Source organism: Choristoneura fumiferana, chromosome 28 (assembly GCF_025370935.1).
Source record: "Choristoneura fumiferana chromosome 28, NRCan_CFum_1, whole genome shotgun sequence".
Lineage (NCBI taxonomy): Eukaryota > Metazoa > Arthropoda > Insecta > Lepidoptera > Tortricidae > Choristoneura > Choristoneura fumiferana.
Window position 1 is genome coordinate 7,140,647 of NC_133499.1, and position 24,176 is coordinate 7,164,822.

General features: G+C 39.8%; 1 protein-coding gene across 1 annotated transcript in view; it reads left to right on the forward strand.

The window, feature by feature from the left end:
* The first annotated feature begins 643 nt into the window (after positions 1-643).
* The window catches only part of LOC141443767 (lysosomal alpha-mannosidase-like), a 72,661-nt gene continuing 49,128 nt past the window's right edge, over positions 644-24,176 (forward strand). The window contains exons 1-18 of the mRNA XM_074109115.1: positions 644-803; positions 1,554-1,656; positions 2,037-2,118; positions 3,594-3,779; positions 4,647-4,771; positions 5,282-5,362; positions 7,305-7,441; positions 8,282-8,415; positions 10,791-10,911; positions 14,612-14,719; positions 16,806-16,908; positions 17,665-17,755; positions 18,359-18,449; positions 19,483-19,600; positions 19,894-20,051; positions 20,324-20,395; positions 21,902-22,069; positions 23,926-24,077. Of these exons, the coding sequence (XP_073965216.1) occupies positions 717-803; positions 1,554-1,656; positions 2,037-2,118; positions 3,594-3,779; positions 4,647-4,771; positions 5,282-5,362; positions 7,305-7,441; positions 8,282-8,415; positions 10,791-10,911; positions 14,612-14,719; positions 16,806-16,908; positions 17,665-17,755; positions 18,359-18,449; positions 19,483-19,600; positions 19,894-20,051; positions 20,324-20,395; positions 21,902-22,069; positions 23,926-24,077 (2,117 nt within the window). The 5' untranslated portion in view covers positions 644-716. The remainder of the gene's footprint in view (positions 804-1,553; positions 1,657-2,036; positions 2,119-3,593; positions 3,780-4,646; positions 4,772-5,281; positions 5,363-7,304; positions 7,442-8,281; positions 8,416-10,790; positions 10,912-14,611; positions 14,720-16,805; positions 16,909-17,664; positions 17,756-18,358; positions 18,450-19,482; positions 19,601-19,893; positions 20,052-20,323; positions 20,396-21,901; positions 22,070-23,925; positions 24,078-24,176) is intronic.

Below are 24,176 nucleotides of genomic sequence, written 5' to 3' on the forward strand. Positions count from 1 at the left end.
ACGCAATTTGAGATCATTGTGTTATTTTTTTTATTTGACTGGATGGCAAACGAGCAAGTGGGTCTCCTGATGGTAAGAGATCACCACCGCCCATAAACATTTGCAACACCAGGGGTATTGCAGATGCGTTGCCAACCTAGAGGCCTAAGATAGAATACCTCAAGTGCCAGTAATTTCACCGGCTGTCTTACTCTCCACGCCGAAACACAACAGTGCAAGCACTGCTGCTTCACGGCAGGACTAGCGAGCATGATGGTGGTAGCAATCCAGGCGGACCTTGCACAAGGTTTACACAATTTTTATTTTTATTTAGTTTCTCAGACTATTCTTAATATTTGCGCTATCTTCATACCAAATTTCAAATTTCTAGGACAACTGGAAATAACGTATAGGTTTCTAAATTTTTGATTTAATTTAAAGTGAATTTATAAGATATTTAATGACATTTAATTTAACATAATTGAATTGAATTTAAATAAACATTTAATTATTTATTTTTTTTTTTTTTTTTTTTTTATTTTTTATTTATTTAGGAGAAGTATCTTAACGTTTCAGTATGAACGCGTCTTTATTTCAAACAAACTCAAATTACGTTCCGCGATCACTTCGCAGTTCATTTCACGAACTTACCAAGACTCCGACAATCAACAGTTATTTAATAACCACACAGTTTAATTTTAATTATACTATTATTTTATGTTTACTTTTATTGTAAGATGTATAAGACATTATGGACTTTATTAATTGTTTTTATAAAAGGATGCCACTTTTTGTCCGTGAAGAAAATTGAGTGTGGTTATAAGGTAAGGGGGCGTCCATTAATTACGTGAGGTCTTTAAGGGGGGGAGGGGGTCAAGTAAAATCTTTCCAAATCTCACTTGGGGGAGAGGGGGGGGATTTAACAAATATCACGTAATTTTTTTTCAACAGAAAACCGTGTAAAATTGCGTCAAAGTAAAGTTTATTAATTTAAGTTGAAATATTTATTGTTTATTTTTATCACAGTGATTTTAAACTACGGCAATATTCTTTAATCACAAATATAGTCTTTGGTAGTCGTAAATAAAATTAATAGAACAAATGTTTTTTTTTGTATTTTTCTTTTTTAAATCCAACGGGTTTACAGCCAAAACACATTTCAAAAAATCTCACGTGAGATTTGGGAGGGGGGAGGGAGTTAAGGAAAATCTTACGAAATCTCACCAAGGAGGGCGGGGGAGTCAAAAAATCCTAAAAAATGTCTCACGTAATTTATGGACGCCCCCTAAGGAGACGTTACAGTTGGTGATGTGACCAGGATTCACATTACGGATATTAGTACATTGTGTCTTAAAGGCGGTAAATAAGGAATTACGAACGAGTATATTGGATTTAATGAGTCGATATTCGTAATTCCAGTACCGCCCGTGCGACATACAATGATTTTCATCACATTTGCGAGTAAAATGTTATATTTGTAAAAGAAAAACTATATTTTTTCCGAAATGTCCTGAAATGTATGTCCTGAAACAAATGTTAGTCATTGTTTAGTTTATCTGTATTTGTTTGTCCAGCAATGTCCCCAAACACGAGATGGAGCCCTAAATGTGCACCTTATCCCGCACTCCCACATGGATGCAGGCTGGGTCAAGACTTTCGACGAATACTACTTTGGCTGTAAGTCCACCATTTTTCAATTTTTGATTCCATTCAGCATTAACTTTTTTGCGTCAAGTTTTCCGTGATATATTTATTTGTTTATTATTTTCTCTTTTTTATCTTTTAACAAACATGTATACACATAAAATAAACATACAATAAAAAACATGTACAGTATTTATAGTTAAAATTTTATAAGTTGGGGGTTTTGAACTGTTGAAGGCCTTTCTTAATGAGTTAAGCTTTTGCAATTTCGACCTTGTAACTTATAGAATATTGTTCTGATTTGTTATTAGCGGTACGCTTCACCAAACGAGAACAATGTTATCTTTACCAGATGAGTTCTGAAGTCCTACACGCCCAGCTTATAAAATTTCAACTATACTATTAATTTTCAGCCAAAACGACCATCAGTACCGCAAATGTTCAACTCATCTTTCATTCTGTGCTCTCCGAACTGCTGCATGACAAACGAAGGAAGTAAGTATTGTAGCTTCAACCAATATATCTCATCATCATTGATTGGAAGACATTCAAATGGATGTAAAAAAACCGACTGTCTCAAACATACAAACTAAAAAAAAAACGGGTCCACCCGTTTAAGAGCTACGATGCCACAGACAGAGACACAGGCAGACACTCACACAGACACACGTAGCGGTCAAACTTATAACACCCCTCTTTTTGCGTCGGGGGTTAAAAATAGCAAAAACAAGTACTATTACTATTACTGCTATATCGACTAAAACATAAATACCTAGTAGCCATAAATAATCATAGCAATCTGGAGCGTAGTTTAGTATTAATCAACCATAGTCATAATACTAGGTCGGTGTCCTCAGGTAAATATGAAGTGCCCCGAGTGACCAACTACTTCGGTGATAGAACATTAAACAAAAGACTACCGTATTTGTTTAACAGCTTACCTGATAACATCCGCCTAGAAACTGATAAAAAATTAAAATTACCTCTAAAAGTATTTAGTAGAACTCTTCCAAAGACATAGTTGTAACAATAATTATAATAGTTTATGGTAAGAATAAATTATACATACATTATTTTATATTTATAGAGACTGTATCCTGCAGACAAACTGTGTAAACAGTTTTGCAGGGCTATGTGCAAAAAACCTATGTAAAAAATAATGTCAAATAAATACTTTTTCATTCATTCATTCATACTGTTTCCACTAAAGCTGCTCGGAGCGAGGATAGACAAATGCAGCGTTCCTATTGGTTCATAACAAATATTCCTCGTAACGCATACTTTAATTATAATTTTGAATGTAGACCGACTGTTATGTAGACCACTAGACTTGTTTTCCCTTTTTAGTTGTTATTTAAGTTTTTTTGTTAATAGCAATCAAGTTTTGGATTTATTTTTTCTATATTTACATCCGGCTCGCACCTCTTGAGTTTTTCGAAATTCATGTGCGGAATTACATTTGAAATTTACCACGAGCTTTGCGGTGAACGAAAACATCGTGAGGAAACCTGCACAAACCTGCGGGAAGCAATTTCAATGGTGCGTGTTGGAAGCTCCCAAGTCCGCACTGGCCGCGTGGGAACTTATGGGCCCAAGCCTCTTTGTTCTGAGAGGAGGCTCTGCCCTGCAGTGGGACGTATATAGGCTGGAATGATGATGATGATGATGATGATTTTACACCATGAAATCACTAATTAATCATATCAACTTCTAGCTTTTGCTCGCGGCTTCGCCCACGTAGAATTCGGTTATCGCGCGCTGTTCCCTCGGTAACTGTACATTTTTCCGGGACAAAAAGTAGCCTATGTCACTCTCTGGCCCATAAACTATCTCAATGCCAAAAATCACGTCGATCCGTCGCTCCGTTTCGACGTGAAAGACGGACAAACATACAAACACACCACTTCCGTATTTCTAATATTAGTATGGATTCTATTCCGGATTGATTGTTACGACGCTCTCGTCATCAGATTCACCTTCTCCGAAGCTGGCTATTTCTGGCGCTGGTGGAAGGAGCAGCGCCCAGCGACGCGCGCCACCTTCCGATCCTTGGTGCAGGAGGGAAGGATAGAATTCGCGGGCGGTGGCTGGGTGCAAAACGATGAGGCTACCGCCGACTATCTGATGCTATTGGATCAATATACTTGGGGGCTGAGGTAAAGAATTGGCTATTTGACACTAGATGGCGCTAGTGAGCGCTCGTGAGCGACATCTAGTATCGAGTGGATGAACAGCGTGAAATTAAAGCACGGTAACGTTGGGGGCTGAGATAACGTTGGGGGATGAGGCACTAACGGCATCTAGTATTAAGGTGATTGATTAATATTAATTCGAGATTCGAGATTCAAGATTCCGAGTATTAAAACCACGAAGTTTAGTTTGCCAAATGTCATATTTCCGAATTAACAATGTAATTTCGGGAAATTGATAATCGGAATACTGTACTTCGGTCCAATAACATTTCGTGTTTTTCATTCTTCGGAGTTATAAGAATCGGATATTAAAAAAATCGATATTTTGAAATTCGTAAAAATAAATTTCGTATTTTTAAGTAATCGGATTTATATTAGGGATTGTGAAAATCGGAGTTTTGCAAATAGGAATTAGCGAATTCGGAATAAAATAATTCGGAGTATTTGGGTGTTCCCGTATTAGATAGACAGACTGATCTAAATGTAGTTTCTGAATAATTTGTAAATAAATAAATGGACTGTCATCAGTTTTTCCATATTTTCAATGCATTCCTAAATTCACTTATAAATAGGGAAAGTCTTTCTACATCCACTAAAATGAGTATTTATTTATTGAAATTTTACTACATAGTAACTTTAGAAAGCACGTGAGGCGTGAGGTTTTGTGAGGCACGGTGGACGGATGACCTTAAGAGGATCGCTGGCGGCGGATGGATGCGAGGGGCTGAAGACAGAGTGTTGTGGCGCGCCATGGAAGAGGCCTATGTCCAGCAGTGGACTGCTGTAGGCTGATGATGATGATGAACTTTAGAAATGTTTTTTTTATTGCAGAAAAATGAACGATACCCTAGGACCTTGCGGCAAGCCGAAAGCAGCTTGGCAGATTGACTCTTACGGACACACAAGGGAACACGCGTCTTTGCTGGCACAGATGGGTTACGACGGGTTATTTATCGGTACCAATATTTGCTAAAATAATGTCTTAGCAACAGAAGGGTGAGCAGATATGTGTGTTTCGACACCGGCCTGGAAACCAATAAGCGAATATAGTTATACCACTGGAAGGATTTTTATTAGATCCAATTGTTTGTATGGCGAGAATCGTTAACACTCTGTGTAAAAAATAATAAATGAAACAAAAAAAAAAACGAATTTATCATGACACAAAATCGTCAACAATTACAAATAACCTTATGATTTGCGTGCGACACAGGAACTTAGAACCGAGGAAAACTTATGTAGTCACGTTTTAGCTCGCACGACTTTTATGCGACTATAACTTTTTTACATAAGGATTTGGGACTACCGGCCATAGTTTAAAATTTAGAATAACCTATCCAGTGACATATCGCTTGTCCTTAATGATCATAAGACCCGATTTACCAACCCTCCTTTTTTTAAATCATTTGAAAAAATCTTGGCTTATAGTTGACGGAGATTAAAAACGGTGTATATTTTGTTCACAGGTCGAGTAGATCATAAAGAGAGAGAAGCCATGTTAGAAGAGGACAGAATGGAGTTTATGTGGAGAGGGAGCGATATTCTTGGTATGTATTTAATGTAGGATTTTGTTGTTCGTCTTCTGTGTGTTTGTCAAGTCACTTTTTTATAGAAACACGAGGAGGTAGCAAAACTCTACATTTTTGAACTCTAAAAATGAAATGCCTCTTGTGCTAGCTTCCCCTTATACTGCGAGAATAGTAGCTTCTGCAGCTCTACGTGTATATGAGGGTCGCAAGTGTTGCGATGAAGCCTGCAGGGGTACTACGAAACTTGAAACTCGAAGTTCGTATCGTACCGTCCCTCTCGCTCTCGTATTAAATAGTATAAGTGTCAGAAGGATCGCACGACACGAAATTCGACTTGCTGACAAGAGACAGAAACGACGTCAACGGTTCTGCACCAGCCTTCGCTAACTTCTCTTGTCAGGCCAGTGGATGAACAACTCTCTTATGACTTGATATGACTGACATCATAGACCAATGTCTAGTCAGCCACAAAAGACGTCGTGCGCAGTACTTTGCATTTTTGCAAAAATATATATATCTAAAATGTTTCATTTGCCAAACTGTTTTATTTTCCAATTCTCACTCAATTTTGTCCGAAACCAAAAAAAATACAATAGTTATTTCTTATGGTTTTAAAGAACACAGTAAATTAGGTTAGATTTGTTTTCTGAAAGTTCTGAAAAAAAAACGGCCAAGAGCGTGTCGGACACGCCCAAAATAGGGTTCCGTAGCCATTACGAAAAATTAAGTAATATTTTTCTAACAATTTCGTATACGGAATCTTCCAAGTTTAGGTTTATTTTATACCTTAGGCTGCTATTTAAGAGTAAAACTACTAATATTTCTCAAGCAAAATTAGCCGTTATAGTTTTTCTTGAAAGTTTGATATACTTACTACCATCCTGAATTTTTTCAAATTTTCCACCCACCGGTTTAGATTTTAGAGGGGGGGGACGCTCGATTTTAATGAAAATATGCACTTTAAAGTTGAATATTTTGCAAAAAGATCAAGGACTCGAAAAATCGTTTTCACGAACCCCTAATATTTTAAAAGACCTATCCAACGATACCCCACACTATAGGGTTGGATGAGAAAAAAAAATCACCTCCACTTTACGTCTATGGGAGTTATCCTAAACAATTTTTTTTTCGTTTTTTATTGTACCATTTATATCCGTTGATAGCCCCTGAGCAAAGCCGCGGACGGACGGACAGGACAGACAGACAGGCATGGCGAAACTATAAGGGTTCCGTTTTGCCATTTTGGCTCCGGAACCCTAAAAAAATGGTTACAGAGAAAACCGTGAGTTAGGGAATTAATTAAACAAATTGGCAACGAAACTTTTGGGAATAATATTTCGGCAAAAGAATATAGAGCACCGCATAGGCCTAAATATTGGTAGTGCAGTTAGACCCTCACCCTCAGAGTAGTTCAACATAGCACAAGAAACCCAAACTATAAATTTGTACAATAGCCTACCAAAAGACCTTAAGTCTATAAATAATGTAAGCATTCATAGGTAATAATAATTAATGATAAATTAAGTAAACATGTCATGTTTATAGATATACATATATATATTAAGATTGGTTTTTTGGAATCATTTCATATTTTTTATTCAATTCAAATTTTACTTTACGGTCAATCCATAAAACCGAAATTGAAAATACAAACTGAAATATAGATGCGTATATAAGCGTCGCTGCTTAAGTGACTAAGTAAGAAACACAAGCTGAGATATGAGATGCATAGGGAAATTGTGTGGTAACCGTTGACCATCAGTGGTGTAGCGGTATAGCACGCGGTACGGAATACCGAGGACCTGGGTTCGATTCCCAGTGATGGTCTTATTTTTCTGTTTTTCTGTGCATCTATATTTCAGTTTGTATTTTCAATTTATATATATATTGTCCGACACAATGTAAGTTATTAAAGAAATAAATACTGAATACAGTTTCTGTAGCTCTATGTTCTTTCCAGGCAAAATGTCAGACATTATGACGCACACGCTGTATAACCTGTACAACGCTCCTGACGGGTTTTGCTTCGACTTCCTCTGCAGCGAGGAACCCATTGTCGACGATCCTGACAACCGGGTGTACAATGCCGAGAAACGGGTAAGACACTATGACAGCCCCTTAGTGTGCCTAAAGATTGACTCCATCCCCCGCCTTTCCAGCAAATGGCTGAAGCAAGACTGTGGGTAGTTATGTAGCCGTTCCAACCCTCTCCTCCCCGTAAGCTCCTATGGGAGTTGGGGACGCACAGCGGGTGAGAGTCCGGCCCAGCCTGAGCCCTATCTTCCCAGTCGTCCATAATGGATTTTTCCCAGCTGCACGCCGCCATCTCTTAAAAAGCAACTGATATAATACGGGTGTTAAAATAACCTAACAATATAAAAATATTTTCAATTCGATCTTTTTTTACTGACTGTACATGTAATCTTTGTTGCCACCAAAAAAAAGTATAAACCGAAAATAATAAAAAGGATAAAAATGTTTGTAAATTAAAAAAAACCGGCCAAGAGCGTTTCGGACACGCCCAAAATAGAGTTCCGTAGTCATTACGAAAAAAATAAGTAATATTTTTCTAAGGAATTCGTATTTTATACGGAATCTTCCAAGTTTAGGTATATTTTATACCTTAGGCTGCTATTTACTCATAAACTACTAATAATTCTCAAGCAAACTAAGCCGCTATAGTTTTCATCGAAAGTTTGATATACTTACTACCATCCTGGATTTTTTTAAAATTTTCCACCCACCGGTTTAAATTTTAGAGGGGGGGACGCTCGATTTAAAAGAAAATTTGCACTTTAAAGTTCTATATGAATTATATTAGATAATCGCTCGATACGACCTTCCTCCCTCCACGTTATCTTCATGGGCACCCATAGACTTGTGGGAAGCCACTATAGACCATTCTGTACAGGCAATCTGTTACATCTTTTCCCACAGGTGAACGACTTTATATCCCAAATCGAGCGACAAGCGAAATACTACGAACACGACAACATCATGGTGACCATGGGAGGAGACTTCACCTATCAGAGCGCTGCTAACTGGTTCATGAACATGGACAAACTTATCAAGTAGGTATTCAAGGGCGTCGCCAAGGGGGGGCAGGGAGGTAGAGTTGCGCCCGCTCGGTCTTTAAAGGGAGCGCTCCGATCTCGGTCAATCGGTCAAATGAACTAGTTCGGTCTTTTAGTTCCTTTAGCTCCGAGCGGCTCCGACCGCATCAGGGAAAGGGAAGGGAGCGAGTTTAGACTCGAATCGGTCATGAACTGAACTGGGAGCTAAAGATCTGAATGTTAAAAAATAAGGAGTATAATAAAAATATTACGTTGTAATCAGATAAAAAAATCTAATATTTATTTGTTGTCGTAGTGTTTAGTTTCGTTTATTCGGGTTTCTAAGTATTGTTCTTTGGTATCATCAAACAAGCGGACAATGTAAAAATGTAAAATAAATGCGTCTCTCTCGCACTTGAGCAGGATACGCTTTGAAATAATACTATTTGTCTCGTTCACATCGACCGAGCACCGCGCCATGCCGTCCGCTCCGCTCTTTACCTATTCGTTTCCTCGTTCACTCGCTCACTCCCAGCTCCCGCTCCGTTTTAGCTCCGGAGCCAAAGGAGCGCGGACCGAGACCGATTAAGATCGTTTACGAGGAACTAGTTCTTTTCGGTCCGCGATGGGAATTCATTCTTTTTAGTTCTTAGTTCAGGACCGACTCAAGCCTACAGGGAGGGGCAACTGCCCCCCTAGAGATTCTAAAAAAGTTGCCTAACCTAACCTAACCAAACCAAAGTTATTACAATCGCCGTAGATGGAAGGCTCGTCCTACAAATGAAAAGCTTCACGTCCTCTCGACTTTACAGACAAGACTTTTCTCATTCTCCATATCAACTTGTCCCCCCCCCTGGGCCATTAGCTGGTGACGCCCTCGCTTGTAGGTATTTTTTTTCCTTATAGTTGATCATGTTTTTTTTTATCTTCTTCTCAATCGCTCCCTCGCTGCTGAGGATCGCGACTCTTAATTTTGTCCACCAGCTGTCGCCATCGGCTGCGTTCAGTCGCTTGGTGAAGTGCGACGGGGACGTATCTGAATATCGAAAATTAATATATCTAAAGTTAAAATTCGACGGTCAAAATATCGAAAATAGGTTAGGTTAGGTTCGATATTCTGACAATCGATATTTCAATTTTCGATATTCAGATACGTGTCCAGTGCAGCGCTGACAGTTAAGGCCAGTTGTTCCGATATCTGGTCTGCACCATCGCTTGGTATTTCGGCCTCTGGATCTTTTGCCCTCTATTTTTCCAGTCACCATTAATCTCTCCAAATTGTCCGCTCTCCTACGCGCTAAATGACCGAAGTATTGCACTATACGTTGAAGGCATCGGCGATAAACGCTGTGTGTACATTCCCACGACTCCAAACAACTTACCGCTACTGTCCATTCACCGCCTCGAGTTCTAAGGGCTTAGCAAAAGATCCAGAGGTTGTCGTCAGGCTGAAAATATAGCGTACATAGGGGTCCAAGGGCACTGGTAAACGTATCGTCCAAGGGGAAAGAGTCCACACAACACACACACGCCTCAGGAATCATTTACAATGTGTTTGCCACGCTTGCAGCCAACAGATCACTCTCGAAGCAAAAAACAAAACTCGCGCCGTATATCCGCCTCATTATTATAAACTTATACATAAAAAAGCCTCTTAGAGAGGCTCAGAGTCACGCAACGAGCTATGGAGAGAGCTATGCTTGGAGTTTCTTTGCGCGATAGAATCCGGAATACGGAAATTCGTCGAAGAACTAAAGTCACTGACATAGCTAGAAAAATATGCAAATTGAAGTGGCAATGGGCAGGCCACATCGCTCGAAGAACGGATGACCGTTGGGGGAGAAAAGTCCTCGAGTGGCGACCATGAACCGGAAGACGAAGCGTTGTCAGGCCTCCCACCAGGTGGACTGACGACATCGTGAGAGTAGCGGGAAACCGGTGGATGCAAGTGGAAAGTTGTCGTTCATTGTGGCATTCTAAGGGGGAGGCCTTTGTCCAGTAGTGGACGTCTTCCGGCTGATGATGATGATGATGATACATAAAAAAATGAGAAAAGCAGGCTGAAATAGGGGTATAACACGCAGCACGGAATGCTGAGGACCTGGGTTCGATTCCCAGCGCTGGTCTCTTTTTCTGGGTTTTTCTTTGCATCCATGTTTAAGTTTGTATTTTCGTTGGTTTTCACGGGATGACCGTAAAAGTAACAAATATGGAGTTGAAATGAAAAATACAAAAATACTCCAAAAACCAATCTTAACAATATATTAACTGAACAAAATAGTGTTCCGGTACGAGAGCTCTCCTTCAGAACAGAACCCGGGACCTCAACCATCATAGTCAAGTCCTCTAATCCCCACTATCAGGTCTTCAAATTACTTTACGTTTCTTTACAGCCACGTGAACACGCATCCCGCGAACATGTCGGACATAAACATATTCTACTCGACGCCGTCCTGCTATCTGAAAGCGCTGTATTTGTACGGGAGGAGGGACAAGGCTATATACACTGAGAGGGTAAGTAGTTTATCTACCTTTTGGTGGCAATGTCTATAGTTCGGGTTGCGTACTGGGATGGAAGAGATAAATAAATAAATATCACGGGACAATTCACACCAATTGACCTAGTCCCAAAGTAAGCTTAGCAAAGCTTGTGTTATGGGTACTAAGCAACGGATAAATATAATTATATAGATATAGATACATACTTAAATACACGGGAATCGAACCCGGGACCTCAAGCTTCGTAGGCAGGTTCTCTAACCACTAGGCCATCTGGTCGTCTGAGATGAACAAAGTAGGTAGTTAATATTCTTTAATACCACACATGTATGTTATAGAAAAGTTCAGAAGGCGGGCTAACCAGGCGGGAGTCGGGGCGCGTTGGTAGGCGTGTGGCAAGTAAGGTGGTTGTGTACCGACTGGCGTCCGTTGGCCGCGGGCCCTGCGTGGTTAGCTAAAATGCTGATCACACCATATGTGGCAGGGGTGTCGCCACAGTAGATACACCCAAGTGAGACATGCAGTAAAGGCTCCGTGTCCACCAGATCATCATCAGGCCTACGCGTCTGTTCCAGACGAATTTTGGCGTGTTGCCTATGCACAACGTCTTTGGTGGCTGATTTGACCGATGCGAGAGCGACATGTTCGCCCACAGGCCAGACAAGAGAAGTCTGCGGTCTGCGGATATTGGTGCAGAACCGCCTTGGTGTCGTTTCTTTTTTTTTTTATTCGACTGGATGGCAAACGAGCAAGTGGGTCTCCTGATGGTAAGAGATCACCACCGCCCATAAACACCTGCAGCACCAGGGGTATTGCAGATGCGTTGCCAACCTAGAGGCCTAAGATGGGATACCTCAAGTGCCAGTAATTTCACCGGCTGTCTTACTCTCCACACCGAAACACAACAGTGCAAGCACTGCTGCTTCACGGCAGGATTAGCGAGCAAGATGGTGGTAGCAGTCCGGGCGGACTTCGCTTCCCTCGCTCGCACAAATCAATGTCGAGCGAGCAAGACGGTTCGGAGCAGAAACGACTCGGATAGGTTAGGTTCAAAAGGCTAAGGCGGTAGCGAAGCGGAGCGTAGGTCCCGCCTTAGCCTTCGATGTTAGGTATTTTTTATAGCATCCCGGATAATAAAGATAATAGATAAATTAGTAATAGAAAAAATCAATTATAATCAATCATAATCAAAATAAACACTATTTAAGAGTAGTATGGCGTTTGAATATTCTATTAAATAATATTATTGCACTTAATACTACTGGAAAACAACACGTATTGCATATGTATAATATGTCAAATAAATTTTGTAGTAAACGAAACATTCGGGCAAAAGAAGTTTCGGGCATATGCACTTGGGGCAAATTAAATTATGGCATATAACTTTCGGGCAAACAATAGATAACCGTTGCGAGGAATATGCTTTTCATAAACCGCTTCAAAACGCTTCATTTACCTCGGCTGGCTCCACTCGGCTGTTTCCACCAGAGATGTGCTGTGCGAGGATGTAATAAATCGTTTCTGTTGGTTAATGAAAAACACATTCCTTTCAATACATCCTCCCGCATTTTTGGTGGAAACGGGCCCTATTGTAAAGTAGTGAAGCCCAAAATGTGTAACCAAAAAGAAAGATTGATACAATGTACACTTTCGTTCATTTATAGATGGTGTGTATAATTTAATCATATAATCATTGCTCTCAATAATAAATATTCAATCATTTATTCAATAATAATAATCATAAAAACAAAGTGTAACATTACAGGGGAAAACCCAAGTCATTACAATTTTTCCACATTTAAAATACCAACCCCACATATGGGTCCCACTGAAAAACAGCGCTGTGGCTTGCCGCAACATTATGCTGAGTGGGTCCCAATTTATACTATTCGATGTTTTTTTTAATTATTATTTCGTAATAAGGTGTTTTTTCTGTGTATCGAATATGTGTAAACAAATCTCTCTCTCTCTCTCTCTCTCTCTCTCTCTCTCTCTCTCTCTCTCTCTCTCTCTCTCAAATAGAATACAAAAAGACAATTGAAAATTAAATTACCAGTCCCCTAATAACAATAATAATAAGAAGTATTATAAGATCACAGCAGTAGGTAATAAGTATACGACAAAATGATTAAGTATGGCTAAAAAAAGCAAATGTGCCATTGTGCTATGCACAAATAGAACTCGACTGTTGAGTAAGGCACAGCCTCATGCACTCCCTATCGATTACCGTCCAGCCATCCGCAAATAGGTCACACGAAAGTCGCGCAGTTTGATGGACCTACATAGGATCTTAAACTAAAATATTTATTTCCCGAACATAAAACCCTGTAGAAGATCAATCAATCGATTCGTGAATCAGGTGTTACTTTGCGGTGGTCCATATCAATGAGCTAAAATAATTTCTTTGCTCACCCGCGACCTTATGATAAGTAGCTAAGTTTATGCAAGATATGCGTGTTCATGCAGTTCCTCCACCTCCACACTGCAAGAACACACACAAATCACACAAACCCATCTATCGCCACCACCACAATACACTGACGCGTTTAGAACTTAAACAGAGCTCATCTTCAGAGCAACACAAACGTACACCATACTACCAAGTGTTAGACTAATAAACCACAACAAACGTTATAATTGGTCCCTGTTACTCCTGTTCTGTCCTGTTTTGTCTGTTCCTGGTCTGTTTTGTGTTCTGTTCTTTGTGTGTCTGTGTCTGTGTGTTGGGTGAGCAAAGATATTACCTATTTTAGTTCATTGCCCTGTACTAGGTCACTAGTCACTGCAACATAACTTAAAGCTATTTTCATAATTAATAATTTCACAATAATTGGATAATTTATAAATAATATGTATCAGATTTTTTTTTGTAATGTGTTGAAAAATAATAAATAAATTCCTGTGTGTTATATAATGATTTTCCGTGGGGAAAAGTCGGACTTCAATCAGAATATGTTTTTATATTTATTTTGATCATAAAATATGTAACCAGCTTCCTGGGACAGTGCTTCCAGAGCGGTACAACTTAGGGATATTTAAAAACCGGCCAAGAGCGTGTCGGACACGCCCAAAATAGGGTTCCGTAGCCATTACGAAAAAATTAAGTAATATTTTTCTAAGGATTTCATATTTTGTACGGAATATTCCAAGTTTAGGTATATTTTATACCTTAGGCTGCTATTAACTTTTAAACTACTAATAATTCTCAAGAAAATTTAACCGTTAAAGTTTTCCTTGTAAGTTTGATATCCTTACTAACATCCTGAATTTTTTCAAATATTTCCACCCACCATTTTAGAATTGAGAGGGGGGGGGGACGCTCGATTCTATTGAAAATTTCACTTTAAACTTTCGAAAAATCGTTTCACCAACCTAGGTATCCAACAATACCGCACACTACAAGGTTGGATGAGAAAAAAAAACACCCCCACTTTACGCCTATGGGAGGTACTATATATTTTTTTAATTTTTTATTGTACCATTTTGTCGGCATAGTTTTCATATATATCCGTGAAAAATTACACCTTTCTAGCATTGATAGTCCCTGAGCAAAGCCGCGGACGGACAGACAGACAGACAAACAGACATGGTGAAACTATAAGGGTATGGGCCGGCAACGCACCTGCGATACCCCTCGTGTTGGCAGTTGTGCTCGTTTGCCACCTCTTATATAAAAAAAAACAACTGAGACATTTTCTGTGATTTTTTGTCTTAGGGCGAACATCTGCCGTACGGTAGCGACGCCAGTACATACTGGACGGGTTTCTACACCTCGCGACCTGGCACCAAGTACTTGGCCCAGCACGCTCATGTCTACCTTCAGGTCAGTTGTAAGACTCACTTACCCCAAGTATGCACTTTCTATAAATGAGCCTTATTTATATGGATTATATGGCAATGGGCGGGCCATATAGCACGGAGAGCGGATGGCCGTTGGGGCCGAAAAGTTCTCGAGTGGAGGCCGCGGATCGGCAAGCGCAGCGTAGGACGTCCACCAACAAGATGGACGGATGACCTGGTTAAAGCCGCAGGTTTACGGTGGATGCAAGCCGCTGCCAACCGAAGCAACTGGAGGTCTATGGGGGACGCCTATGCCTAACAGTGGACGTCCTACGGCTGAGATGATGATGATGATTTATATGGATCGGTGAGCGATAATTCAGGCGTTTCAACCGCCTCATTTTTAACTCCTGAACCGATTTTGATAAAACATGTCTAAGAACCATCGCTAGAAAACCTGGTTTCAATTTAAAAAAACCGCATTCAAATCGGTCTACCCGTTTAAGAGCTACGGTGCCACAGACAGACACACATAGCGGTCAAACTTATAACACCCCTCTTTTTGTCGGGGGTTATAAAAAAAAGTGTTTGAGAGATATGTGTGTCTGTCTGTGGCATTGTAGCTCTTAAACGGGTGGACCGATTTGAATGCGGTTTTTTTAATTTGAAATCAGGTTTTCTAGCGATGGTTCTTAGACGTGTTTCATTGAAATCGATTCAGCCGTTTTTGAGATATTGAACTTTGTAGTGACTAAGTCGGGGTTCTCAACTTTTTTCTTATCACGTTTTTTACGAATTGGCTGTAGATTTTGATGTCGTTTTCGATTATTTGTTAGAATTCCTGTATTTCTAGGTACCAGATAACTAAAAACTGTATCAGAATATTCTGTTATATTTACAGAAAAGTGTCAAAAAAATTTGACTGTTGAAACTCTCGAATAATCGCCCCGGTAGGTACAGTCAAGGGCAAAGATATTGACACGGCCAAAGTTGCAAAAATATGTATACACGGCCTTAATGTTAAGTGCATTAAGTCCTGTATACATATTTTTGTAACTTTGGCCGTGTCGATATCTTTGCCCTTGACTGTACCCTTTCATTTTGCTCATTATTTTTTACAAATCGCCACTACTTTGAAAAAATCTCATATGTAAAATCAATATGTCAACAAAATTGAACCTTGACGTAATGTTTATAAGGTCCACTCAGAAAAATTATCTACTTTGAGATACGAGTTTTTTTTAAAGTAGCGACGAAATGATTCATTTTCCACATGTTTCATTTGGTGAAATCCATTTTATTCTGAAACTGAAGCTTGCCGCCGCTTTAGGACCATGTAATCCATATTTAATGACGGTAATGACTGTAGTTACATGTTCATACTCAAAGCCGTCGTGAACAGGTTACCAAATTTTCAACTCGCTACATTCTCAACTCACCACATTCTCAACATTCCACATTCTCATCTCACCACATTCGCAACATAACACATTCTTAACTCACCACAATGGACAATATCGCAATCGAGTGATAAGATATTTAATCTGAATTGCCGTAATTTCGTGTTGAGACCTCTGACATTCTGGTAAACGAGGTTTAGAGATGTCTTCGGCTTAGACCTTGGTACGACTTCCGAGTAACGAGCTTTAAGATCTCCGAAATAACCAGGGTTTCACTCGGGCATTCTCAGGCCAGATTTCAGCTGTCAAACATAAGTAGGTAAGTAAGTAGCCGTGGTGGCCTAGTGGTTTGACCTATCGCCTCTCAAGCAGAGGGTCGTGGGTTCAAACCCCGGCTCGCACCCTCTGAGTTTTTCCAAATTCATGTGCGGAATTACATTTGAAATTTACCACGACCTGCACAAACCTGCGAAGCAATTCAATGGTGTGTGTGAAGTTCCCAATCCGCACTGGGCCCGCGTGGGAACTATGGCCCAAGCCCTCTTGTTCTGAGAGGAGGCCTGTGCCCAGCAGTGGGACGTATATAGGCTGGGATGATGATGATGATGAACTCACCACATTGTCATTCTCACCTTACCACCTGCTCATCTCGCCATGACATCTCATATTTCTTAGCGATAAGGTTACCTGCATTAATGACATGTATCTTAGCTTATCAAATCATTACAGGTGGTGAAGCAACTGACGGTCATAGCTCGCATGGGGGACTCCTACGAGCTGCATCTACTGCGCCACGCCATAGCTCTCATGATGCATCATGACGCCATTACTGGTATAACGCACTAACCCTTAACCCCCCCTAGCTGGGTCCATATCGGCCCCGCATACTGATTGGAACTCCGAATGTAATTAAGATTGTTTTTTTGGAATCTTTTTGTTTTTTTATTTCAATTCAAAATGTTTACTTTTACGGTCATCCCGTAAAACCTAAATTGAAAATACAAACCGAAATATAGCTGCACAGAAAAATCAGAAAAATAAGACCAGCACTGGGAATCGAACCCAGGTCCTCGGCATTCCGTGCCACGTGCTATACCGCTATAGCACTGCTGGACAACGGTACAGACACGAATTTCCCCTATGCACCACATATCTTTTTAAAAGACCTATCCAATGATATCCCACACTATAGGGTTGGATGAGAAAAAAAATCACCCCCACTTTACGTCTATGGGAGGTACCCTAAAAAAATATTTTTCTAGTTTTTTATTGTACCATTTTGTCGGCATAGTTGACATATATAGCCGTGCAAAATTACAGCTTTTTAGCATTGATAGTCCCTGAGCAAAGTCGCGGACGGACGGACAGACAGACAGACATGGCGAAACTATAAGGGTTCCGTTTTTGCCATTTTGGCTCCGGAACCCTAAAAATACTGCCTGCGTGCCTGGATAATACTGTATTCCTGAAGACACTGTGTTATTTTTTATTTCAGTTAACGTTAAGAGAATAATATTCATATAAAAAAAATAATACATGTATTGTGTTTTTTTTTTCACCATTTAGGAATACCCTGTATCTTTGACAGGTACCAGTCAGCAGCATGTGGCCAATGACTTCGTGAGGATCGTCAGCGAAGCTGTGGATGCCTGCTCCAAGAAAGTCTCAAATTTATTGAGGTAAGGAACAAAAATGTATGGCAGAAAACGTTCATCTGAAAAATTGAGGTATGAGCGGAGAAAGTTCCAAAACTCTCTGCTCAGGAATTGAAATTTTCTCACAAAAATACGCTAAGTATATATTCTTTTTTGTGTAGAAAAATAAAGCAGTTAGATATACGTTATCTAGGTAACTGCTAAGCATTATGAAAATAAAAAATCCTTGCTGTCCAGCTCATCGGGTCCCAAAATATAGGCACAGCCTAGTACAACCCTTAAGCAGCGTTTCCACCAGAGAAGTGCGAGGATGTGTTGCGAGGGATGATTGGTTAGTGAAAAACATATTCCTCGCAAAACATCCTTGCACATCTCTGGTGGAAACGCTCCTTTAGTCCACCGGATGGGTACTATTACCATAAGTACAGTAAGTTGGGGTCCGCTAGACAGTACTTACATGTTTTTGTTTTCAATTTCATGTTACAATAAATAATTTAAGTTATCTTAGAATGCTGATGTTGTGAATCCCAAATATGAAACTGTAAATGATTTATAACCTTTATTTTTAATAAACCTTTTTTACTTTTTTTTTAAGAAACCTTTTTTTTTATAATCTTTGTGTTCTAGTTACCTCACCCCGACCTGGGGAGGCAGCAGAAGGTCCAAAAACAACCAGCAGTTCAACCCCTGCCATCATCTAAACCTCAGCCAGTGCCGAGTGAGTTACCTTCTTCGTAGACCATCACTTTTGGCCTATACAGATGAAGCTCTTGGTAAAAAGTGTACGTAGGTGTGACGTCACGTGAAACTAACTGGCGATATATTCATACATTTTTTAATTGGTTCCTGAATACGACGAGTATTCCTAATTCGACATTTTCCTAACTGGTCATATTCCTGATTCGTCATATTCGTAAGTCGTCACTGTACGGTCAAATGAGCTACCGTACAACGGCCAACCGATAGTGTCATTTTCAAGCATAGTTTCGATGGAGCTATATTTTTCCTAAAAATTGATTGATTGACAGTCAAATGAAATCGCGAACATATGCTTACAGGATTAATAAGCATTAGGACAGATTGTACTAAATAGATATATTTTGTACTGCGATTATTAGACAATAATTTACCGAATATAACGATTTAGAAATATGACGAGTTAGGAATATGACCAGTTAGAAAAGTGTCAATTCAGGGATTTGTCAAACTAGGAATATGACCAATGAGGCAATAAGGAATATGACGAATCAGGAACAATATTTGCTGATAATCTAACAGTGGGACTATTTGATCTGGTAGTTACAATTGAAATTCCGGGATTTTACAAAATTCCCCTGGGATATCCCAAAATTCATATCGTGATCTTCGTTGAGGTTGTGTTAAGAACAACTGTCCAAATTTTCTAGACTCTAAACCCCGCGGTTGAAATTTAAAAAATTTATCCCTATCCTGTAGGAATATCGGGATAAAAAGTAGCCTGTGTGTTATTCCAGAAGTCCAGCTACCTGTATACCAAATTTAAAGACTCTTAGCCGAGCGGTGGTTATTTCTTAATTATATTCCTATCCCGTGGGAATATCGGGATGAAAAGTAGCCTATATATTAATCCAGGGTATATAATACATGTACGCCAAATTCATGCAAATCCGTTCAGTAGTTTTTGCGTGAAAGAGTAACAAACATCCAAACAAACATCCATCCATACAAACTTTCGCTTTTGTAATATTAGTAAGATATAATTGTTTTTTTAGTTCGCAGAGACTCAAGACAGCGCGTTGCTGATCGTCTACAACCCCCTCAGCGTGAAAACCTACTTCTTTGTGAAACTACCCGCCATTGCTTTGCATTATACTGTCCGTGATCCTAATGGTAAGCAAAAATTCAGCACTTCCGGCCAGTGAAATTGTGGAATCAAATTCCATCAGCAGTGTTTCCGGACAACTATGATATCAGGGCTTTCGAGAAAAGGGCTTATACTTCCATTAAAGGCCAGTAACAGACCAGCGACTCTCCTTTACTTTTTGGTACTGGTTACTCTGGTTAGACTCAAATGGTCCTTGGGTTTAATTTAGGGGGTTGCAACCAAGTCAGCCCGTATGTTGGGATAATGCTTACTAACAAGTGCGATGAAGAATAGTTTTAAAGGCTGTTCTATTCCTCAGATGAAGAGGTGGAGTACCAGTTGATACCACTCCCCACAGCTGTGATAAATCTACCAGGCCGTACCTCCAACGCTATCCAAGAGCTGGTGTTTGAGGCAGAGAACATACCACCTTTGGGTTACACCGCGTTCTACATTGCACCAGTTCGCGACCAGATGGTATGTAATGTACAATACAATACAATAACTCTTTATTAAACACCAACACATAGTAAGCAGTATCCAAAGTACCTAAGCAATAGGTGGTCTTATCGTTTCGCTTATGTACTTTGAACTATAATAGTTATTTATGTGACTGATACATATTGAAATAATACTCATTGATAATGTTCTGTTTATAATCCAAAAACCAACACCACTGAATATGTTAATAAGATCATTGGTAAAGTTTCAGAGCAATTCTCGAAAACTTATATTTTATATTGTTTCAGGAAGAAAACGAATATGTAAAGAAACAGAAATCAAGTCCCGAACTAGAAATAATACCGCAGATCTCAAACGAGGTATCTATTTTTACCCGACTGCGTAAGGGAAGGTTATGTGTTTCGAGCGTATGTATGTATATTTCTTTGGTCCTCTCTGTAGCCCAAACGGCTGGACGATTTTCAATATCATAGGGTATATAATGGAGGGGGGATATTAAAAACATGGTAACAATATGGGTGTCAGTCAATGAAGACTTGGAAAAATTGTGTGGTGGTATTCCTTTGACTTCCACACCGGAGAGCCGGAGTCCAGAGTTCGAAGTTGGCAATAGAGAGCGCTGACCACCCTCAAATCAGGTCCGTTGATCACCTTTTACGACACACGGGTAGAGGTGGATACACATTCCAAAACCAGGAATGGCACAACTGTAGATAACACTTTTGACAACCTTATATTTAACTTGCGATGACTTAAAAAAAAAAAAAAAAAAACCAGCATAAATTAGGTCGGTACCTACATGTAGATGAAAATCTCTTGTTATAATATTTGTACGCCGTGTAAGCGGCAAAAAGTGGTGAACTTTCAAATGTTGGCATAACACCTGTTAACCATGTAACCTGCTTTTTGAACAAATAAATCTTTGACTTTGACTTTGACTTTGATGTATGTATGTATGTGCGGGTCAAATCTTGCAAGTTGAATTTCACCCACTTTCAGTGGTCAGATTGACTTGAAATTTGGCATATTTATGTTAATCTGGTGACACTACAATAATCTGGTTGTGGTCCCTTCAGGACGAGACTCCTCAACGGTTAATGGTTTGGTACGCAAATGCAGTTTGGATGACAATGCAAGTACAGTCTGCAAAAAAGCTTTTACTAAAAATGTTTTTTTAACATAAAAATTATATGATGGGGGTAAGCGAGCAGGCGGGTCACCTGATGGAAAGCAAGCACCGCCATCCATGGACACCCATAATATAAGTTGAGTAACAGATGAGTTGCCGGTCCTTTGATAAAAGGTAGGCTCGTTATTTGGAGATCCCCAATAGAATAGAATAGAATAGAATAGAAGACATTTATTCACATTCACAAAGACACACAAATACAACCAAACTAAAAAACAACAACAGCAAACACAAATAAAACAAAAAAAAAAGAAATACAAAAATTAAAATATATGATGAATAGTCGCACTTTTGGGCACAGGCCTCCTCTCAGAAAGCGAGGGCTTGGGCAGTAGATCCCACACGGGCCCTGTGCGGATTTGTAACTTCACACACTCTATTGAATTGCTTCTGTTATGTGAAGATTTCCTCACGATGTCTTCCGAAATCGATCTAATCGATGTTTTAAACTTAAAATTATTTATTAACCCCCGACGCAAATAGAGGGGTGTTATAAGTTTGACCGCTATGTGTGTCTGTCTGTCTGTGGCACCATAGCTCTTAAACGGGTGGACTGATTTGAATGCGATGGTTCTTAGACATGTTTTATCAAAATCGGTTCAGCCGTTTTTGAGATATTGAACTTTGAAGTGACAAAGTCGGGGGTTTTCCAACTGTTTGTTGTTTATATTAACAGTACCTCAAGATCACTGTGAACAAGGAGACAGGTCTTCTGGATTCAGTCCAGCACATCGACGGCATGAAGATCATGGTGTCCCAGAACTTCCACTTCTATGGGCAGGGGCGGCGGACCCTGCAGTCAGGAGCATACAGCTTCCGACCTGACAAGGAACGACCTACTCCTGTAAGTATACCTTTAAGTATACCTTTAACTCGTACCACTCGCAAAACATATTTAGTGAAATGAAGAAACGAGTTGCCTTCTTTATCTGATTTTGTCATGTCACTAAACAGTTTTGATCAAATGACTAATTTTCTGGGAAATGATAAAATGAATACGGTATTTAAGATTGGTTTTTTGGAATCTTTTTGTATTTTTTTATTTCAATTCCAAATTTTTACTTTTACGGTCATCCCGTAAAACCGAATTGAAAATACAAACTGAAAATATAGATGCACAGAAAAACAGAAAATAAGACCATCACTGGGAATCGAACCCAGGTCCTCGGTAATCCGTACCGCGTGCTATACCGCTACACCACTGATGGTCAACTGTTGACGGACGGATTACCGAGGACTGGGTTCGATTCCCAGTGATGGTCTTATTTTTCTTTTTTCTGTGCATCCATAATATTTCAGTTTGTATTTTGAATACGGTATTGATTATTTTTATATGTTTTATAAATTAAAAGTTCACAATGCCCGTTATCGAATAGAGAAAACAATTTTTAAAGCTACGTTTACATTATCAAAGTTAAAAAAGTTCGTAATTCAAAATTAGACAGAGAAAGACATACTTGCATGTGGCGTCACACGCAAATAGCGCCATACTTGCTGCATACAGAAAACGTTTGAGAGAGAGAGAGAGACAGTTATATAGATTTTTCATAAAATCACTATAAATCCAATTTTCAACCGATTAAAGTTTTCTCTTCGCTTAACACTGTCTGTAGGTATATCTATATTTCCATATAAGACATGGTAAATTCCTGAGTTGTCAAATACCGTATTGATGATAATGCCTTAGAGATTTGGTCAAATTTCTGATTTGGCCATTTCTCTGCGACATATACAATATTTGCTCTATCTTGATCAAGGGCTAGATCTAGATCCCCGGCAGGGGCAGATATTTTTATGAATAAAACGAATATTTGCTCTAGGTTTTTAGATGTTTAATATGTATTTAAGTTTATGTATCAATCTACTCCATCAAACGACCACAGCTGCCAGTATACAAATGCGATAAAACAGACCGCACTTGTAGAAGCCAGAGACGAGTGTAAGGAGAAAGGGAGGCCTTGGAAAAACTCTTCTTGAGTATGTTTATCCATTGCCTGGTATGCACTCATATAGCAGCGTTTCCACCAGAGATGTGCGATGATGTGTTGCGAGGTATATGTTTTTCATCAACAAATAGAAACGCTTCATTTACACATCCTCGCACAGCACATCTCTGGTGGAAACAGCTGAGCGGAGCGAGGCGAGGTAAATGAAGCGTTCCTATTGGTTGATGAAAAACATATTCCTCGCAACACATCCTTGCACGTTATTAGTGGAAACAGTGCTTAATACAAGCTTGCTTACTTTGGGTGGGGCGAGGTCAATTTGGTGTCAAGACTGTCAAGTGTCCCGTGATATTAATAATAAATATTGCGCGGAGAGTCGGATTGTCCAGAGCTTGTTGGTAGAGTCGTGAGATTGTTCGTGCCAGAAGTTCCACGAATAGGTCTGCGGCCGCGGCCGCGTCCGCTGCTGGCGGTGCCGGCGGTGCGCACGCGCACAGTGTCGCGCAGGAGCTCCTGACGGCAGCACCTGAGTGTGACCTGCTCGCTTGTCCTTGGTCGACTGTATGCCATGAATGTCTGAGATTTTGTGATATATGATGGATGATAGGCAATCTAGTGTTTTTTCTTAAGTTAATTCTTTACTGTAATGCTGTGTTATTTTATTGGAATAAATAAATAAATAAATTTTAGTTGGTTTCTTCCTTGACCGATTCTTGCTCTTTTCTTCATTCTTAAACTGGGTTGTCTGTTTCAGGTAGTAACGAAGGTGTCCTACAATTGCATCCGAGGAGCTCTGGTGAAGGAGATCAGGCAGCGCTTCAACGACTGGCTCCATCAGACCCTGAGGCTGTACCGGGGCGAGGAGTTCCTTGAACTGGAGTGGGTGGTCGGCCCAGTTCCTATAGGGTAGTAAGGGTTCTTATTAATAAGTAGCCTACTAACCCGCATCGCAAAAAGAGGGGTATGGATTTAAGTTTCAGCAGTGGGAAGTACTATATAGGCTGG